General features: G+C 37.5%; 2 protein-coding genes across 3 annotated transcripts in view; one reads left to right on the top strand and one right to left on the bottom strand.

Annotated features, from left to right (window-relative positions):
* Positions 1 to 3,151: 3,151 nt before the first annotated feature.
* On the top strand, positions 3,152 to 5,103 carry LOC107048497. Its single transcript, XM_015271678.2, has 2 exons — positions 3,152 to 4,082; positions 4,597 to 5,103. Exons 1-2 carry the CDS (start codon positions 3,375 to 3,377, stop codon positions 4,699 to 4,701), a joined length of 813 nt encoding a protein of 270 aa, XP_015127164.1. The 5' UTR covers positions 3,152 to 3,374; the 3' UTR covers positions 4,702 to 5,103.
* A 2,276-nt stretch (positions 5,104 to 7,379) lies between these two features.
* LOC107048540 overlaps positions 7,380 to 16,642 on the bottom strand; it is a 14,960-nt gene continuing 5,697 nt past the window's right edge. Inside the window, exons 3-6 of one of the 2 annotated variants that reach the window (XM_015271750.2) lie at positions 9,857 to 10,189; positions 9,503 to 9,735; positions 9,139 to 9,396; positions 7,380 to 9,051 (exon numbers count right to left, since the gene is read on the bottom strand). In XM_015271750.2, the coding sequence (XP_015127236.1) occupies positions 8,853 to 9,051; positions 9,139 to 9,396; positions 9,503 to 9,735; positions 9,857 to 10,189 (1,023 nt within the window). In that variant the 3' untranslated portion in view covers positions 7,380 to 8,852. Of the gene's footprint in view, positions 9,397 to 9,502; positions 9,736 to 9,856; positions 10,190 to 16,642 lie in introns of both variants that reach the window. The other variant, XM_015271749.2, reaches the window with a different exon arrangement.

Raw genomic sequence — 16,642 nt, 5'->3', positions numbered from 1 at the left:
ATTTCCATGACAGTTTCTTCCATTTTTCACAGAGATTAAGGGATGAAAGAGAGTCAGTTGGTGGGGAATTTAATTCTCCGTCGAACTACTCTTTTTTCATCCCTTAATCTCAATTAGGAGGGGAGAAGTGAATTTTTAATTCGCGAGCGAATGGTGAAAAGTCACTGTGCGCCGAGAACAAAATTATTTTCCTCACTGGCCCATGACTTTGTCGTAGTTTGTATTTTTTTGTTACAGAGATTAAGGAATGCAACGGGGATCGATTGATGGGGAATTTAATTCTCCATCACACCCTCTGTGTTTCATTCCTTAATATTAATTAGCCAGCAAATGAATCACCTGGAAAACATTAAGAACATGCTGAGGACGAGGAGGACACAAATTCCACTCCGAAACTATCCCTGTAACAGCGGGACTGCTACTGCCGAGTTACCCGCACAGGCAGTTTGCCCAGCCGTCAGATTCAACCGTGGCGGCATCCCTCCGTTGGGGTCGAACTACTTTTGGCTTGGGGTCAGTCTAACCCCGAGATCTGAGCCTCTACTTTAGTCAATTGGGACCGCTAATTACCGATGGCGGCGCTCGTTTTCACCAAATGGACGATTTTAGGCTTCCCATATACACGCTAACACAAGCCCAAATTGGGTTGCATACTGTCTGTGTGCAGCCCAATATCCGCCATTCATAGGTGGCGTTTTGATATTTAGCGTTTCCAATCCTCTTTGGTAGAGCCTGAGATATTATTGATAATGTGAGGCCGCGTCGAGCGATAAGTGAACCGACTGCGTTGACTAGGGCGACAAGATAGCTCTCGTTGAATCATACCCAATGGTTTCTCATAATATGTATTCTTCTTAATTTTATGAATTGCAGCGATGCAACAACTTCTGGGAGTTGAAAGTTTTGGAAATTTCTAGAAAATCGATTATGACTGATAACTAATAAATAAAAACAGCGGAAGAGTAATGCATGAGAGAAGTATACAACTGGTGGTACTATTGACATAACGTTCTAAATTGGCCGGCTTCTCCTTTTTATGTCATTGATGATATTCTTATTCACTCTAACTGGAAATGATGGCTTTTGGGTGCAATTAACACTTTAAACGTGCAAGGGGGTGTATTACTTGGAGCGCTCCCCCTGAGATGGCGATGCGACCTTTGGGGGAGGGGCTTGTAGTCACGTTCGCCAAACTTCAGACCTCCAATTAGAGAGAAATCGTCAGAAATCGAAAATCTCTATGGAGGCTCAATTTGAAATCGAATAACTTATACTGAATATACGATGGACTGATAATTGAAGTAGCAAACTGCAAACCATAAACGGGGGTAGAACAGATTTTGCCTTTTTCAATTCATAAGATTGTAAAATATAAATTATCTCAGAAAATTCTGGGCATAGATTCATGCGATGGGCTTGTCATTGACCATCCTGATATGTAACCTGGTTGGAATATGAACGTCACCTACACCTTCTTGATTCGGCGATACATCTGAGTCTAAAAATTGCTAGATTTTGACTGAATTGTTATCTTACTCCAACTCATACAAACAAGTATGTTATACACAATCTGATGTTTTATTGCATTAGCTATTCAGCTTTCAAGATTTCGATCTTTCATCTCTAGCTATAAACATTTTTCATGACAACCTTTCATTTTTCATGACATAGCTTCGGGAATAATCTCAATAGATCGAATCTCAGATTCCATTGCAAACGAATTGCAGGAAATATCGGTCACGTACAGTTGACAATTCGAACCGAAGACTCTTATCACGATATATTAGTCGAAAACATGCTCCATGAAATAGTTCTAAATTTATGGTGAAGATCATAACGGAAAATAATGTCAACCGATGTCCATATACGTCTGCTCCTTCGTTAATCTGGCATCTAGTTATGGATAAATTCCTCAGATTCAGAGAAATAAGAATTTTGCAAATTTACATGTTCAATGATATTACAGCTGAAGAGAATAGTATTTCTATTGTCTCGTCGATTCTGTGGAATAATTTTTACGCTATATGAGTAGGCACAATGAAAACCATGTATACCATTAATGAGTTTCGAGAAAAAACAACTCATGCTGAGGCTGATTCATTCCCGCCATTTGAAATCGGACATTTGTTACGTCGTTGGCCGTTCATAACTAGGTGGCGTTGTATGCACCTAGCGGTCAATTTGAATATTACCTTAATCAGAATAATTAGATAATAATTTAATTTCCATTCTTTCATTAAATTCAATACTGCGTAGTTTGGGCACGTGTTCTTTTGGTGGACAATGACGTCTCATTTCAACTCTCAAATACAGAGCTCTATTCATCCGAGAAATAACATAAACAGTTTAAATAAACGAAAGAAATAAACCGAGTTAATATAAATATTGCAGGCCTGTTGATTTTCTGGCGTCGCCATAAACACATAAAATTCAGACGTAAACTTCTCGAGAAAGGTCCATGACTAATCCCAACAGATCTCCCTTTGTATCCTTTGTATTAAACCCAAGAACGTCATTTTCTGCCGGTCACACGTGCGTCCCAAATTCTAGAACGTGGATGGGGGTGGCTGGCAACAGTTGACTGCGTCACAACGTTGCCCAGCCCCTCCCCACCACTTTTTGAGTCTAGCATTTAAGATATCACTAAAACATAAGAAAGAGAGAGAATGCGTGCGCAATCTGAAAAGAGTGGGAGTTATAGGACCCACGAAAGGGACGTTTTGAATAAGTTAAGTCAGTTCGACGAGTCCGGTTTTAGAGTGCAGATCTCCAAAATATAAATCAATGTCTAGTGAAAGTTAATACAGTTTTGATAGTTAAATAAATAGTTTACGTGCTCTCCCGAAGCACTCAGTATTTTTCATTCAATATCAAATATTTCCTTATCCCAATTTTTCCACGAATGAGGATTCATCAATTATTCTTTGGATTATTAATTGGACTTCGTTGGATTGCCCATCCGGGCTTCAGCTGTAAAACGTTCCTGCCTTCCTTTTTTTTTTCGCCGATTCAAAACTTGGCGCTGTTTTCCTAGTGACATCTGGGAGGACATAACACATTTCAATGTAGGGGATTTCTAAATCGAGCATTTGGCCATTCTAGCGTTTGAAGTTAGGCGAACGTGACTATGAGCCGGCGGAGGGAGCACGGCTGCATTCCTAGGATATTAGGTCAACATGGGAACATTGTTAATGATGAAAATAATGACTGGCTCAGCTGAAAGATGAGTAAGAAATCACTCAGCCAATGAAAGCACATTGACCCTACCAATAAGTAGATACATATCGATTGTTCCAATTTTGAGTCATATTTATCAACGTGACACCGCCACAAGTACTTCAAACAGATTCCTGTGTGAAGAAATTAGTGAGAATATGCCTGTTCTTAAGCATTGTTGTAATCCACTCGGGAAAAAAAATCATTCTCGTATATGTAAGGCAGTCATTAAAGTCAGTGAGAAGTTTCGTGAATTATTCGCTGAAGAAATTGGACATGGCAAGTTCATTTGCAAGTCTTGCCACACAGGTTTGAAGCAGAAGAAGATGCGCAGTGTCTGTCGAACAGATGGTATTAATAATTATGGAGAAGATAGTTGTGTAGTGCGCGTGAGTGAAGAAGTGTCAAACCGCCTCGAGACTTTGTCTAGATCTATTGATTCAGGGAATTGTGATGAGCAGTTTGAACTAGATGATAGGGAGCACCAAAAAGTCGTTATCGCGGCGTTAAATAGAGCTTTACCATCATTAGGTCAGGCTATCATTCCGAGAAACTGGAGGGAACGAAGTGTTTTTGAAAAGAGGAAAATGATTGAGAATATTAAGGAAGCAATTGATAGGAGTTTAAGTGATCCTGAAGATTGCTCTGATATTAATTGCCTCGTTCAAGAAATCAAAGAAAAACTGAAAAGTGCTAACGAACTATCGGATAAAATCCAATTGCTTACAATGCTCCCTAAGTCCTGGTCGATTGCCAAAATTCTGAAAACATTCAACGTCCCGTACTACATAGCACGTCAAGCTTATTGGATTCATCAGGAAGAAGGGATAGGAGCTTCTGTTCTAAAAAGAACACGCAGATCATCGGTAAGTATGATTACGGAGGAATTAGTGAAAGAGTTCTACAGAACTGATGAAATTAGCCGCACCATGCCCAGTAAAAAAGATTGTCTTTTAGTTAAAGTGACGGGTGTCCGGGAGAACCATTAAAAACGTTTAATTATATCTAATTTAAAAGAAGTTTACGCACAATTTAAAGAAAAATGTTCTGACGTGAAAATCGGATTTTCAAAGTTCGCTGAATTTCAGCGTCGCGAATGCATATCAGCTGGTAAGAATGGAACTCATTCGGTCTGCGTTTGTAAAATTCATCAAAATATTGAATTGAAATTGCTGGAGATACAAATTGCTGGACGATGAATAAAATAACTGACAAATACATGCCATTGTCTTATAGTAGTAGTAGTAATGTAAATATATTGTAAAATGTCTTCAAGTAGCATTAATATTAGTATATTGTAAAATAACTTGAAAATGCATGCCACTTCTAGAATGAAGAAGAATGGATTCAAATGTGAATAATTACATATTTACTTTCCAGATACTCCATACATCCGCTCAATACCGTAGACTTGCTAGAACGACTCGCTCAACACAGCGAGCTCACCACTCGACTTTATCTGTCGCGACCTCACAAAATAATTAATATCTCAGGCTTTATATTGAAACACCCTATTGAAATTTGACCGTGAATTCTCTGATGTGCACTCTATCACATCTATTTTTTCGGATTTTTTAAGATCTGCAAATATGTTTTTTTATCAACTTTCTATATTGTTTATTAACAAACATATTGTAAATTTGACTTTTTTGCAAAAATAAAATTTTCATATGAATCTTTCACCCTTTTGAATGTCGATTTTCGGTGGCGATTGGAGCAAAATCGATTGTAGTGATCATTTTAGCGAGCTCACCACTCGACTTTATCTGTCGCGACCTCACAAAATAATTAATATCTCAGGCTCTATATTGAAACACCCTATTGAAATTTGACCGTGAATTCTCTGATGTGCACTCTATCACATCTATTGTTTTCGGATTTTTTAAGATCTGCAAATATGTTTTTTTATCAACTTTCTATATTGTTTATTAACAAACGTATTGTAAATTTGACTTTTTTGCAAAAATAAAATTTTTATATGAATCTTTCACTCTTTTGAATATGTCGATTTTCGGTGGCGATTGGAGCAAAATCGATTGTAGTGATCATTTTGCTCATTTTTTAACATGTCCCACCATATATCAAAAATCGTAAAATGTCACTTCGCGAGAGGGAAATCTGACTTTGCGCCTACGCCGAAACGAAAAATACGGAAAAATGAAGGACCCATAGGGTGAATGCCCATGACATAGAATCCACACGGAGACGCATCCGTATAACTAATAGGACCGCGAAAATTTCCCGCCAATTTTATTTGCTCGACTATGATTGACGTACGCGGTTGCGTCTCCGTGTGGATGCTGTTCCATGGGCGGTCACTCTTACCCACGTGCTTATCAATTTGGCACCTGAGCACGACTCCTTTATTTTATTACTCCCTAGGTTGAAAATATACTAATCCACAAAGTTGCAGAAATCTTCAGGAAGTTCTCGAATTTCGCAAAAGTTCATACATTGCATACTGCATTCCGGCCGTAAGGCAGCGCTTTACAGATGCTACCTACGGTCGTTATCACAAAATTGCTCTTTTCGTCACAAGGCCGAAAAAAAGTTGTTTTGGACCGAGTGATAAATTTAATTTTTCGAAATTTCACGAAGTGTCCGTAAAACGACGTTAAGAACAGTGTGATTGACAACAAATGTCAATACAGGCAAACTTCATACTCGTCGAAAGCGGAATTTCATTATATAATATAACATTTAATTATTTCCAAGGTAAGCCTGGAAATTTCCAGGGAGTTCTAGGATTTTATATTTATGCTATTTATGTTATTATATTTCTATTTTAGAATTTTCTTTTTATCTAATTTAGCGTGATGATTCATAGCCAATGCTAGAACGCCAACTGGAAGCTAATTGATAGTGAAAATTCCATTGAAATCTGTTGAGTCGTTTCTGCCTGCCTCGCGAACAAAACAAGCAGGCGACCGACCCTATTCGACAGAAGACTTGTGACACCACACTGTTATGTCAAAAGGCTTCATTTTTCTGCTACCAATTACATTGGTTATAAGCTTCCGAAGGGAAGAAGTGCATCGTCTATTTTTTATTTTTATTATTTCAACCGTAGTATATAAAATCATTTCGTCCTCTTAAAAATTTCATATGTAAAATTATGTGGTTTTACTCCGATTCAATTATTTCTCTCGATTTCATTCGTATTTTCCAAAACAGACTGATCTGTGCTGATNACAAGCATACCAAATTTCAAATCGATATTAACATTTTTTATCGAGTTATCGCGCGCACAACGTTTTTCACAAAAAAACCGATTAACGGCAATATTCCTAGACTCAGCAGTGATTGGTCTATGTATTATGAATGATTCAGGTAGAGATCATCGAGACGAATATTTTGAAAAAAAAAAGTTGAAATCGGTGCATTTATTGAGGAGATATAGCTGAAAAACGAAATTTAAACAATTGGCAATATCTCAGGAACTACTGGACCGATTGAGCCCAAATGGAGCCACAAAGTGGGGCTTATTCATAGCTATCATCAGTAAAAATTTCAAGTTTTTATCTGCGAATTTCACCGTATTTATGTTAAAATTTCTAAAAATAAACCCCCAAAACAGCCATTCTGCACATACATACGTACAGACGCAACCTCAAAAACATCATTTTTTCACGTTTCATGACATTCTAGATCATTTGCAATGAAAATTAGAAAATCGAAAAATCGACCAAAAATAATGCTTCCCTTCGGAAGCAAAAAGGAAACAGATTTTTTGATATGTGAAGACTACGGGAATAAACAATTCTTCATTCCATGCCCTCTAAATATGCCATTACCTGTTAGCATTCAGCATCCAATAGTCCCCCCCCCCCATAGATTGAACAATAAAAGCAATATACAATAATTATCTTCATGAACAAATCAAATGCGTTTTCATCGAAATGAGCGGAGAATCTCCAACGTCATCAGAAAACTCTGGGATGAAGCAATCTTCGTGATCAATGAACTCTTAATCGATTCATTCTAGATCTTCATCTTCTCGAATCATCTCCGTTAATTATAGCGTGACATGACAACCTTAGAAACCCACCCTCCCCCTTCATCATGATTCGTCACAAAATACAGAACGCATCCCTTCTCATCTTGTGATATGTAATATATGAATGGCCCCCACTGACAATAATAAAAAAAGCAAACAAAATTTCCTTTTAAAACCTTCGATATAATTATTCATTTATTTTAGATATAATTTCTTATGGAATGTTGTAAAGAGAACCCTCATTTCTGCACAATTTACAATACAATGTTACAACGGTATTTTTCATTTGCGATAACACGATTTTTTGTTTACGAATACTTAATTAATCGATTAACAGTAACATCGTTAATATTCATTTTGTTGTATACCGAATAACACGTACTTCATTGATGGATTTTAAACCTGAAAAGAAATTTGCCAATATAGCTATCCTCTGGGGACATCCTCGTAGCGCCGAGGATGGCAGAGATTTTTTATTGACTGAGCATTTTACGTTTCAAGGAACCTCAAGTTACATTTAATTCCATAATTAATTATTATTTATCGACGGATAAATTGCCTCAGAGTATTTCAGTAGTTACAATCTATTTTAAGATATAATTGTGCCTGATTTGTGCTAGTTTATTAATTCCATTTTTGGCACCCTGTTTTAAAATATTGGAATGAACCCTTTTCGTCACAGTCGATTAAACATACATAAATTATTAATATGTACATAAATATCAATTCTCACGGGCCATTAACAAACCCAATAGTAATATATCTGGATAATTAAATTCAACTTGTTTAATATTCAAATATCTCAACGTATCGTAAACCCTTGGAAGTTTTATCGTAAAACATGGAATCAATAAATTATGAAAAGAACCTTGTCAATTCCTTCTTAAAAATCAATCCCACCTTCGTTAATAATTTTAAACATCTCGAGTATTATTAATTAGCACAAACTACTGACCTGAATGTATTATCAATTGCATTAAAATCCCTAAGTACCTGGAACACGTTTTAATAACTAACTACTAAACCAGTCTTGAACCTTAGAGTGACTCGGGAAGGAGCCAATCATCCTGTGTGCAAGTACATTCGGCAAGATAATCAAGGCTACATATGTCCCCTAGCTAAACTCTCACTTGCGCGTAAAATAGGATTAAAATTCATCCCCGATTAACTGGCAGTATTACTGAATTTGGTTCTTATGGGTTATTCAAAACCCTGAGAAGTGAATTCAACTCTTCATGAACTTATTAAAGTTGAACGAAATAAAAATGTAAATCTGTCCAATTGAGTCCCAAATGAAATGGTCAAAATGATGAAACAGTAAAGAAAAGGAAACACAAATTAGCAGTGAAGTGGTAAACTGAAGTAACTTCTTGGACGACTATTTTTGCTCGAGTCATTCAAAAAGGCGAACAACAAGGAAATTGTCGAGCTAGTGTTTTCTCCGTTGGATTCGACACTTTTGCCGATTGTGCATTGTGTTGAAAATAAGTCGTTCCAAGAGGAAGAATTAAACGATCTTCCTCTCTATAACTGATAATAATTCTAATAAAAATAATTCAATACTCATGAAGAGGTAAAAAATAGTATTTTCGTTTCACCACTTTTCTGCAAATATATGACGAAAATGAAAAATGCTAATTTATGCTTTATTCTCGTTGTGTTTGGCCTTGGATTTCTTCCCAAGCAGTCGACGAAAAGACGATGTCCACTTTGATCTCGTAAATGTAGCAGCTGTTCTCTGTGCATCAGCCTCGCTGCTCGATGACTCACTGATCTTGCGACTACTGCCGCCCGGCTCGTACGAACGTGACCTCCGATCGCCAATTTCTGATGAAAAACTACACGAAGAAAAATCAGGCTCTATTGGCGAACTCGTTGGTGTTATCGGTGTAGCACCAATCGATGTCATTGGATCAGGCACATACCCAGAATCCGATGAGAATGCACGTGATGCTGGTGGTACACCAGAATTTGTACTTGACAGTGAGACCTCGGCCATTGGTGTATCAGCAAATTCCTCATCCTCAGAGCTGCTTGACGAGTCATCGATGTAACTTATTCCACGGTCCATTGGTGAGCTGGTACGTAATCCACTGGATGAGGAAGCCGAGGGCAGTGGACCCGGTCGTAACCAAGTCCGTAGATCCTGGAGTGGTGCCTGCAGACACTTGAATAATTTTCCACTGCAAGAGAAACAGTCAGAAATAATAAAGAAAAAGCAACATTAATGGTCTTACTTCGAGTCAATTTTTTTGTTTACCAAGTGGCGGCTAGATAAAAAGAACTTACTCATCGTGATAATCGTCTGCCTCGGCGAACGTTCGTTTGGCGTACAAACATACTGAGCATCTTCGGCGTCGACGACAGGACGTGGCGTGAAGTGCAGCGGCACGCAGATGACGTGCTGCATGCCTCAAAGTAGCTGCCTCGTGCGTTAATACTGCTATTCCCTCCTCCCTCCTCCGCCTCTCAGCCCCCAATTCCACCCGCTCAACTCTCAGTTTTTCCTTCAAAACGACGTTCTGAGACGAATAAAAACAGAAATTAGTTTCACCTGAGTTAAATGATACCGTTAAATCCTCCAATTCCGTTTTTTTCTCTCCCATCCCCAGGCCATTTTTTTCTCCTCTTTTATGTATTTACCTCGCGTTCCAGTGCATCGCGTTCAGCACGAATGACGGTCGCCTGCCTGACGACGTCCTGTCTCGCTCTCTCGAGATTCCTCCTAGTTATTTCACTTTGCGTTGCTTGCAACTGTAACTGACGCAGCGCCGAGGTCTGCTCTCTTTCCAGCTGCTCACGTGCCACAATACAAGCGTCACGCTCGGCCTTAAGACGCTCAATCTCATCGTCAAGACGCAGACTACGTTCTAAATGCAAAAATAATTCCTCCTCTTTGTCACGTAACTCCGTCTCACGACCCTCAAGACGTTTCTCCAGGGCTTTTCTGGTCTCCTCCAGTCTATCTCTCTCCGCCTGGCGACGGGAACAACAAACAAATAGAGGTAAAAATTTAATTATCTCATTTTATCAGCCCGAACAGAAGTCTTGATCACTCAACCAAAACCGTCTCAACCTAGGAGTGGCTTCTCACGGCACTACTTCCTCCACAACTCTCATTCCCTCAATGAACATGAGTAACAATGATAATAATAATAATCTTCAATGAAACATGGCACTGGTTATTCGTCGATTACTGCTTTCCGCGTACAAAAAAAGTTTTATTTTCCAGAACCCAGTTTACTGATTTGAAGGAACTCACGTTAGTACGAGGATTTAGTTGCTGTTAACGAGGCTTTTCAGCTATTAACACTATTCGTTAATAATTTACGAATGGCATTAACATTTAAGAAGCCTCGTTAAGAGCAACTAAACCCTTCCACATTTTCCATTTTCAGAAAGAGAATCTCGAAAATGAAGTAGCAAATTCTTCTCATGTATTCCAAGCGTGAAAAGTTCTTGAATTAAGAAACTTTGCATTTTGAAACTAAGAATTACTGGAAGGGGATAAATTTATGCAATAATTGAACGTCAATATTCAATGAGTCAAGATGTCTGATGATATACTGTGAATGATGAAGGATTTATAAACAGAATAAATTAATATGAGAATGGGAAAAATCATGAATTTAACCCTAGACTGGTCACCATGCGAGGGAATTGCCGCAACACGTCGTTTTATTCACCTTGCCATCGACTGGTTGACCGGAAAAATTTGAGAAAAATTGAATTAGTCAATTGAAGTATCTGGAAAATTCTAGTATTTTTTTTTCAATATTGTATTCTTAATTCTGGGAGAAAAAAAATTATTTCCAACGGGTGAACAATTTTTTCCCGTGTTAAATGAAATTGCCTGTTGCGCGACGTTGCTGGGAACTCGCTAAACGCGCCCGGGAAGTGTAGAGTGGATTCGGCAACGCTGGAGCCTAAATAACAAGGCGGCACTCTCCCGCGAAGGTGACTAAAGTCGCATTTTCCCGTCAGGGGGCCTATATGATTCCTATACGCAATTCGTCTACGAAGCCACTTCCGTGCACGGAAATATTTTGAGAATAGGCCCCCAGGTGACCAGACTAGGGTTAAGATCGAGAATGTTCTTAAAGATGTCTTTCCTCTCATTGACCAATTTTCACGGTTTTTGTGATATTTCTAATATTGGATTTTTGCGTTTTCTCATAATCTAATGACCCGCGAAGATTTTGCCAAACTTTCCTCGGAAAGGGTGTAGAATATTATGAAACGTGAAGAAATGATGTTCTTTGTAACATGTCTGTACCTGTGTGTGTGACAATTTCGGTTTTGGGTGATCTATTGTTAGAAAATGTGGCATAAATACAGTGAAATTCGTCGATAAAAATCTGAAATTTCGGCATAGATAGCTATGGGGGAGCTTAAGGGGTAACAGAATGCCGCCAATTTTACAAATTTTTGAACAAATTTCCTGCCGAAAGTTATCGATATTTTTACAAATCGAAGCACATTAATCTCCAGGAGGCGATGATGAAGATCAATGTGCTTTGGGTTCAAATAATGTTAATAACTTTGAGCAGGAAATTTGTTTGATTATTTTTCTCACTCAGATTTCAGCCAATCAGAGCGCAGTATTTGAGGCTGTCAAAGAGTTTTATTTCGGAAATTTCCAAAAAATTTCCGGCGGAAATTTACTAGTAGCTTTTCAAATGTTTCTCATCTTTCAACGCATTTCACGTTTAATATTCTGTGTGACAGATAAACAAAAAAGTGGGTTGTAAATGTATGGATGTGTAAATGTATCTGGATGCTGTTCACTGCACTCTGCTTGGCCGAAATCCGAGTGGAAAAATAATCCGTCAAATACCATTCGTGCTTTAAAATTAATCGGATATTTTCCTCAAGCTTCCCTGTCTAGGAACGAGTGGGTCAAATTTTGCAGAAAAACCTGCAAAAATTAACACAATCGTTCCTAGGCAACGAAGCTATCGGAAAATATCCGATAATTTTGAAGCACTAGTAGTATTACAACTGAAAATTTCGAGGAAATGGCGGCCTTCTGTTACCCCTTAACTTGGGCGCGTTGGCGCGTAGTTTCAACCCGATCAGTCCAGTAGTTCCTGAGATATGACAACTTAAATTTCATTTTTCGTCAACATCTCAGAAACTACCGCACCGATTTAAATTTTGTTTTCAAAATAGTACGATTCGATGATCGTAGTCGCAGAGCCAAAGAATCATAATAGCTATGCTTATACACACCACTTACGCCCGTTTGGCTATACGGTGACGATATGTATTAGTAAAGTTCGCTGATATTGCCATTTTTCCGTTAAAAAAAATCTTGTACGCGCGATAACTTGAAAAAAATGGAGATGGCAAGCGGTAATTGGGCAGGATTATATCTCTTATGGCATTGAAGGTTGGATTTAGGATGGACACAATCGGCCGAGGGGTTTCGGAATTATTTAATCTTTTATATAAATCTATTTCATCAAAAGATTAAATATGTCCCTGTAGATACCCTGTAGAATGTGATTGTGGTTGGATCCCTGTCACGGGGTCAGGGAATTGGTACGGCAATTGGTATCCTTTCGAAAGATTAATACAAATGAAATTAGTAGAAATAAATAGCTATTATGCCACTCATGCCTGAAACCGGCTGGATTACACTAATTCAGCCGGTTTCAGGCTTCGTGACATAAAATTTTGTTCAGTACTTGTTGGGAAATTTCGTCCTTAACGTGTGTGGTTACATCACTCGCCTTCGGCTCATGCTGTAAACCCCACACACGTTAAAGACGAAATTGCCCCACACGTGCTGAAATATACTATTCCGCACTCGTTACGAAATATACTATTTTCGTCACAAGACAAAAAAAAAAAATTTCTGACAAGTGTGAGGGTTGCAGAGGCAAAACCGAGAAATGCAATCACACGAGTCAAAAAGTTGTTTTCGGCCGAGCTTATAGGATTTTTTCAATTGTGTGAATTGATTTTTTCAAAAAATATCCGAATGTTCTGCGAAATCTGGGCCTTTTCTCGAATATTCTAGAAAATCGGAGAAATTATCTAAAATTCCGACAGATGGCGCTGTCGTTAGGGGTAACAGCCCGAATGACCCCAATATGAAATTAAAGACGTGCCCTCTTAAAAAAACTAATTGAAAATTCACTAAAAGGCAGCACATCCTCAATTTCAGAACCGGAAGTTTTTAATTCTCGAACCCCAAGGTTCTTATTTCAAGAACCCGGAAGTCTTAAATTCCAGAATCGATATTTCCTTAACACAAGAGAAAATCTGACAAAGTTCTGAAATTCAGATATTTTGACTGGAAACTGAAGCCTTTTCTCTGGTTTTTCCAAGAAGGTCCACCAAAGGGGAAGGGGCAGGATAGGACAGACCTCCTGAGGATAATTACGTTTAGTGGGCGACGTTTAGAGTTATATACTCGGTATTATATGTACTGTTAACTCAACTCGGCCTCGAAGAGCACTCTGGGACCGTCGGTGGTGAGGTCACCCGCTCCCACGGTCCGGTGAACGGCTCTGAGAGAGCTACGTTTCCTCGTACCTGACTTCAAATACCATTAATACTATTTTAACCTAGCAACCCCTCTCTTTCACTTACTCAAATCATCGGTGGCATTAAGGCTCAATCCGCTTCATTTAAAGTTCAATTTCGCAGGAAAACTTTCCAATTCATAAAGCCGAATTGAAAGTCTCATTATCATGAATTACGAACAATTTTATGTACAGCGATTCTTAGAAAATCGAGTGCGAAGTTTTTTGAAGTTTCTACTCTGTCTACTCAATGAAATATAATACACAAAATGCATACAAATCGTTTAGACTACGCTGATTGTATTGTGAGAGAAAAAACAACATTTTCAAACAAATCTTATTTGAACCAAAGAAATCAAACACTTATAATTGTCTTGAGATGAGAATTTTTCGTAACAAAAATAGGCTCAACAGGTCAATTTTTGGACGAGCTTAGTTTCTGGAAGATTTCAACTTGCATTGAATATTCCATAAATAAAACGAAAATTGTACTGATTACTTCCCCTTTTAATAATGTTACTTGTGTATAATCATGTGATCAATTATTTTTTCTATTGATCGACATTTAATAAATAAAAAAAATATGGCCCAGTCGTCCAGAGATAGGGGTTTCGGATGTATTCAACTATTTCTTGATTTAATTATTCTTTGTTTTGTTATTTTCACTTCAAATAATTTTTTTCTGCTAATTAAAACATTCTTGAAGGTATGGAAGCCATCACATCCCCATTTAGGGGATTCTTTTATTTGAAATCCTACCACGAAACTCGAATTTATCTTAAGGTGAAACGGAATCCCTGTGTTTATATGAACTTGTAGAATTGTGTTTTCTCCAGTAATTATTGTTTTATTTATGAAAATACTCCATTGACTCAATAATGCAATGATCGAGTCGATGAATTAATAATAATAAATTCATAATTAATAATTGATAAATTAATAATTGTAGGAGAAAACACAATTTTAAAAGTTCATATAGACACAGGGGTTCCGTTTCCCCTTAACTGTCCAACAATTGGCCTGTTCACCCTAGATTTAGTTGTTCCAAAACGGAGGATATATTCTGTGCAAGCAAAAAATCTTATTTCTAGCACTACCTATCTGTTATTTGATACCGTCATACGCTTTTTTGCTCTCGAAAAATGTTCGTTCTGTGCGAAACAAGGGTGACTTGTCTTTCGCTTCGGCTATCCAATACTCACAGATGAGGAATCAATTCTCAAATAGAATAATGATGACGATATGACAGCAACACTTCAACTTGGGAACAAAATACTGTTTATCTAGCTTCATTTTATGAGAGATATTCTCATCCTTGAATCAAATATTTCATTGTTGAAAGCCGAGCGTCTATTCTCACTTGAGAATTTAGTATGTTTGAGTGAAACAATGTATCAACGTGGGATTTTTCTACTTCAAATAAGACTCGTTTGAGAATAAGTTCTCCGGCCTTTCAGTTTGTTCCGGCTAAATTTAAATGGGTAAAAACAGAGTTATGCTTAAAATTTTTTCTGTTGTTTCGAGAAATGAACACAGGTAATGTTCCAAAAAACAAAATGTCTAAGTTTTTTTGGATGTGTTGAAACTTACACCCTAATCTGGTCATCAAATGTGATGTGGGATTCCCCGCCGTGTTATTTAGACTGTAGCGTTGCCGAATTCACTCTACACTGCCCGGGCGCGTTTAGCGAGTTTTCGGCAACGTCGCGTCATCGGCAATTTCATTTAAGGAACTTCCGCAGTAAGTATACTTGGTGAAAATTTCGAAATGGTATAAAGACGCAATATTTGGATCATATGTTGTTGAGCACATTCAAAAACTATTCCCAAAATTTCAAGTACCTTGTCCACCCCATTTTCGAGATATACATCGTCAAAAATGGAAAAAACACAAAAATTGAATGTTTGGCGATGCATATCTCAAAAATGGGGTGGACCAGGGACTTGAAATTTTGGAAATATATTTTTGATGTGGTCAACAACATATGATCCAAATATTGCGTCTTTATACCATTTCGAAATTTTCACCAAGTATACTTACTGCGGAAGTACCTTAACACGGGAAAAAATCATTCATCTGTTCGAAATAATTTGTTTTCTTTAGGATTTTTGGGAAATATGTTGTTCTAAAAACTACTATAATTCTTTAGACTTCTTTTTGATTTTTTCCGGTGCTTATTAAAGGATAACAATAGATTATCCTCTACCCATTCATCAATTCTCATTTTCCAAGGTATTTCAAGCCTACAACAAAAAATTAAAAAAAGAATATGTTTGCAAATAAACTCTCACTGGGAAAACGAAAAACAAAATAATAAAGTTTTACGACTCAAGAGGACACAGTCCTTCTTCAAATTTCAGTTTATGTTTAGGATTAATTCGCTCTCGAGTACAGAGCACAACAGATCGTAAATTAGTACCTTCCTAGATTTGTTTTCCCGGTATGTCATAAATCTTTGTCGAGAAGTTTTTGTACAATAATAACAGAGCTGTGTACATTCCAACAACAAAGTTGACAAAATCTCAAGCTTTCATTCAATTCACTTCATTTTCAATTTCCAAGTACTGGAATAAAAATCTTTAATTCACAAAGCCATAATTAAACCAAACCTTATTTTCCCTCATGCATGAACATGGTTTCCGGTTACGGTTTTCTATGATTTCCATTGCCAAATTGTAGATTTTTCAATGATAACAAAAGAAACGGAGTAAAAAACAATCCCATTATTATGAATTACGACCAATTTCGCATTATTTATTCTATATTTGGTAGAGAATTAGCGAAAGGAAGTCAGTTACGCTAGACGACGTTTAATAATGCTCAACAATTGTCCGGTTGGTTCGAAAAAAGGACAAAACTTATGTTTAAAAAAAATAGCGTCCCAAATCCAGTTTT

The sequence above is a fragment of the Diachasma alloeum genome, unplaced genomic scaffold (genome assembly GCF_001412515.2).
Source record: "Diachasma alloeum isolate Michigan unplaced genomic scaffold, Dall2.0 Dall_scaffold_00194, whole genome shotgun sequence".
In the NCBI taxonomy this organism is placed as follows: Eukaryota; Metazoa; Arthropoda; class Insecta; order Hymenoptera; family Braconidae; genus Diachasma; species Diachasma alloeum.
Note: the sequence above shows the minus strand (reverse complement) of the source record. Positions and strands in the feature narration are given on the sequence as shown.

Coding starts and splice junctions, on each gene's coding strand:
- LOC107048497 (XM_015271678.2), top strand. CDS start 3,375: ATGCCTGTTCTTAAGCATTGTTGTAATCCACTCGGGAAAAAAAATCAT. Junction 4,083..4,596: donor AAAGAACACGCAGATCATCG/GTAAGTATGATT, acceptor TTTACTTTCCAG/ATACTCCATACATCCGCTCA.